At 43.8% G+C, this 3508-nt stretch overlaps 1 protein-coding gene across 1 annotated transcript; it reads right to left on the bottom strand.

Moving 5' to 3' along the window:
• Positions 1-1215: 1215 nt before the first annotated feature.
• Positions 1216-3014, bottom strand: LOC137809199 (uncharacterized). The gene is made up of 4 exons (XM_068610337.1): positions 2217-3014; positions 1926-2090; positions 1494-1772; positions 1216-1362 (listed from the first exon to the last, which is right to left on the bottom strand). Exons 1-4 carry the CDS (start codon positions 3012-3014, stop codon positions 1216-1218), a joined length of 1389 nt encoding a protein of 462 aa, XP_068466438.1.
• Positions 3015-3508: the final 494 nt, after the last annotated feature.

The following is a 3508-nucleotide window of genomic DNA, read 5'->3' as shown; positions in this document are numbered from 1 at the left end:
TTTATTGGACGGGGAAGCATGAGCAAGCCTTTCAAAATTTGAAAGCTCAACTCATCAATGCACCCATTCTAGCTTTACCAAACTTTGCAAAAACTTTTGAGCTAGAGTGTGATGCATCAGGAGTAGGAATAGGTGTTGTGTTGTTGCAAGGCGGGCACCCAATCGCATATTTTAGTGAAAAACTTCATGGTGCCACCCTCAGCTACCCCACCTATGACAAAGAGCTTTATTCACTTGTGAGGGCCCTACAAACTTGGGAAGATTATCTAGTCTCAAAAGATTTTGTCATACATAGTGATCATGGGTCTTTGGAAGATTTGAAGGGTCAACACAAGTTGAAAAAAAGACATGCAAAATGGATGGAATTTCTTGAGCAATTTTCATATGTTATCAAATACATTCTTGTATTTGAAAACATGCAAGAGCTTTATAAAGAAAATCCGGATTTTGCACCCACTTTTGCTAAATGCCAATATAGAGCACAAGAAAGTTTTTATGTTTCTGAGGGGTACTTATTCAAAGAAGGAAAACTTTGCATACCCCAAGGAACACATAGAAAACTCCTTGTAAAAAAATCACATGTTATGGATCTAACCCCTTTTGCAGGTAGTGAAGATGAAGAGGTAGAAGCGTGTGATTTGAGGACAAATCCTTTTCAAGAGGGAGGGGATGATGGAAGAGGCCCAAGCTTAGGCCCTAGTTCAAGCCCAACAACTAGGTCCCTGGCAAAGAGGATTCAAGAAGATTGGGACTCTGCTACTGATGGCAGAGAAACATTTCTTTATATGTTCAAAGAGGACCACAAGAAGTAAAGCCAAAGTCATGAGAGCCAATTTCTTTATTTGTTATTTTAGTAGAATAGGGTTCATTTAGCATAATGGGGGGGGGGGGTGTGCTTATCATTGTAGCTTGAGTAAAGCCTTTTAGGGTAAGAAGTTAACCTAACTTCTAGAAGTTTCCTCCTAGAATTGACTTTAGTCAAAACCCTAGCAGCCGCTCTTTTGTGTATTCCCCTTCCTACCCTTGCTCCTTGTTCTCCAAGGCACTTAAACCTATATAATGGGGTGCTTGGCTCATGTTTTCGTCGCATCATGCATCACAATCAAACACAAAAGAAAGCAACAGTGCATCATAAACAACTTTTTTATTAAGTGACCTCGTTAAAAAGGGAAAAAGAGTGTCACCCTTTAGCATCGCATTGTTCAACAACAAGTATTAACTAAAATAAAACTTGAGGTTAACAGCGTTCCATGTTCGAGGAATAGGTCCTCCCTCCAAGGTTTCTAACCTATACGCACCATTTTCGAGCACTTCAACTACGCGAAACGGTTTTGTCCACTTTAGAGACAACTTATTCTCCAACTGGTAAGGATGAGTTTTCCGCATCACCAAGTTGGCAACCTAGAACTACCTAGCTCCGACCTTGATTTTTTTTTTTTCAACTCGACACTTCTTTTCAGCGCCTCAGACTTAACACGTGTTTGCTCACGTACCTCATCTAATAAGTCCAAATTCACCTTCTTCCCCTCATTAGACTCTTCAGCAACGAAATTCTGAAAACGAGGAGAGTTCTCCTGGATTTCTACGAGAATCATGGCATCTATCCTATACATCAAACTGAACGGTGTTTCTTTGGTGGTGGACTGGAGTGTGGTGTGGTAAGCCCACAAAATTTGGATAACCTCCTCCGCCCATGTTCCCTTGGCTTTCTCTAACCTTCTCTTCAAGCCTCTGAATAAAACCCTGTTGGCTGATTCCACTTGGCCATTTGTCTGGGAATCCACAGAGGCAAAATTATGTTTTATTCCGAATTCTGAACATAACTTGCCTAACTGCTGACTGGCAAATTGTGTTCCGTTATCTGACACCAGATATTTGGGAACCCCGAAGCGGCATACTACGTGCTTCCATATGAAATGTTACACCTTGTGGGCAGTGATCTGTGCAACTGGATCAGCTTCAACCCACTTGGTGAAGTATTCGATGGCTACCACAAGGTACTTCATTTGGCGTATTGCCAAAGGGAAAGGACCTAAATTGTCTATTCCCCAGGTATGGAATGGCCATGGACCGTAGATCAACCGCAGCTCCTATGCAGGTGCGTGATGCCAATCAAAGTGTTTCTGACACTGCTCACATTGCTGAGCATACCTCCCACAGTCTTCTTTCGTCGTCGGCCAATCGTATCCAACTCAGATGACTTTCAACGCGAGTACTCGGCCTCCAATATGACTCTTGTAGATGCCTTCGTGCAATTCGGTCATTACACGGACACAATGGTCCCCACTGATGCAAATAAGGGTAGGATGAGCGTATACATAACGAAACAACTTGCCATCATTCAACGTATACTTTCCCGAATTTATCTTTATTGCTTTCGCCTCTGCGGGCTCACTGGGACGCAATCCATTGGCTAAATAGTGCTGGTAAGGAGTGATCCAGGTATCCACCATGCTACCTTGGGAGATAACCATTACTTCCCCTTCCAGCATCTCGCATGCCACTACTCGGGGAACTTTCAGTGTTTCTTGGGTCAACGATCGGTGACTGCTTCCTCTCTGGGCCTTTACCCCCAAGACCTCCTTAGGCGGGTTCTCTTCCGCTGTTCTAAGGGCCTTCAAGGTTTCCTGAATCACCGACCTTTGCTGGTTTCCCTTTCCCAAACTGGTCAGCTTGGCCAAGAGGTCAGCCCGGGAATTTTGTTCTCTCGGCACTTGAACAAGTTGAAACTCAATGAAAGCTTCTTTCAGCAACATGACGTACTTTAACGAGTCGCTCTTCACCAGCAGGTTTTGAGCTCCTAACTCCTGGGATAGCAACATCCCTGCTATCAATGCTTCATACTCGACTTGATTGTTGCTAGCCTTAAATGCAAACTTCAAAGATTGTTCGATCAACAAGCCACTGGGCCCTTCAAGGATAACTCTGGCTCCGTTGTCCTGCTTATTGGAAGAACCATCTACCGACAATATCCACTGAAAATCCCTGAGATCAGGGTGAGGGCCCCCAGACATCAATTCGACAATGAAATCAACATATACCTATCCTTTAATCGGTCCTCTTAGTTCTTAGTGGATATCAAACTCGGACAACTATACTGACCACTGCACGATGCGCCCTACTATGTCAGGCTTCTATAAAACCTTACGGATAGGCAAATCAGTCACCACTATCACAATGAAGCTATGAAAATAGTGTCATAATCTCTTAGTTGTGAACACTACCGCCAACGCAGCTTTCTCAATCGCTTGGTAACGTTCCTCATGCCACTATAACACCTTGTTGATGAAGTAAATTGGCTTCTGAACCTGGTCCTGGTGCACTATCACTGAGCTAATCGCCCAGTCTGTGATGGAAAAATACAGGCGGAGAGGAACACCCGCCATCGGCTTACCGAGAACGGGAGGGCTAGCTAAATACTCCTTCAACTAGACGAAAGCTTCCTCACACTCGGAAGTCCACACAAAACGATTGTTCTTCTTTAAGCACTGAAAATACGAATAACCCA

The sequence above is a fragment of the Phaseolus vulgaris genome, chromosome 2 (assembly GCF_000499845.2).
Source record: "Phaseolus vulgaris cultivar G19833 chromosome 2, P. vulgaris v2.0, whole genome shotgun sequence".
NCBI classification, from domain to species: domain Eukaryota; kingdom Viridiplantae; phylum Streptophyta; class Magnoliopsida; order Fabales; family Fabaceae; genus Phaseolus; species Phaseolus vulgaris.
Note: the sequence above shows the minus strand (reverse complement) of the source record. Positions and strands in the feature narration are given on the sequence as shown.

What these genes read in the sequence shown, in the direction of transcription:
- LOC137809199 (XM_068610337.1), bottom strand. Translation starts at nt 3,014, where the DNA reads ATGTCTGGGGGCCCTCACCCTGATCTCAGGGATTTTCAGTGGATATTG. An exon ending in AGAGTCATATTGGAGGCCGA is followed by an intron (nt 2,091 to 2,216) that starts GTACTCGCGTTG and finishes GCACCTGCATAG; the next exon opens with GAGCTGCGGTTGATCTACGG. An exon ending in ATTTGGACTTATTAGATGAG is followed by an intron (nt 1,363 to 1,493) that starts GTACGTGAGCAA and finishes CATCCTTACCAG; the next exon opens with TTGGAGAATAAGTTGTCTCT.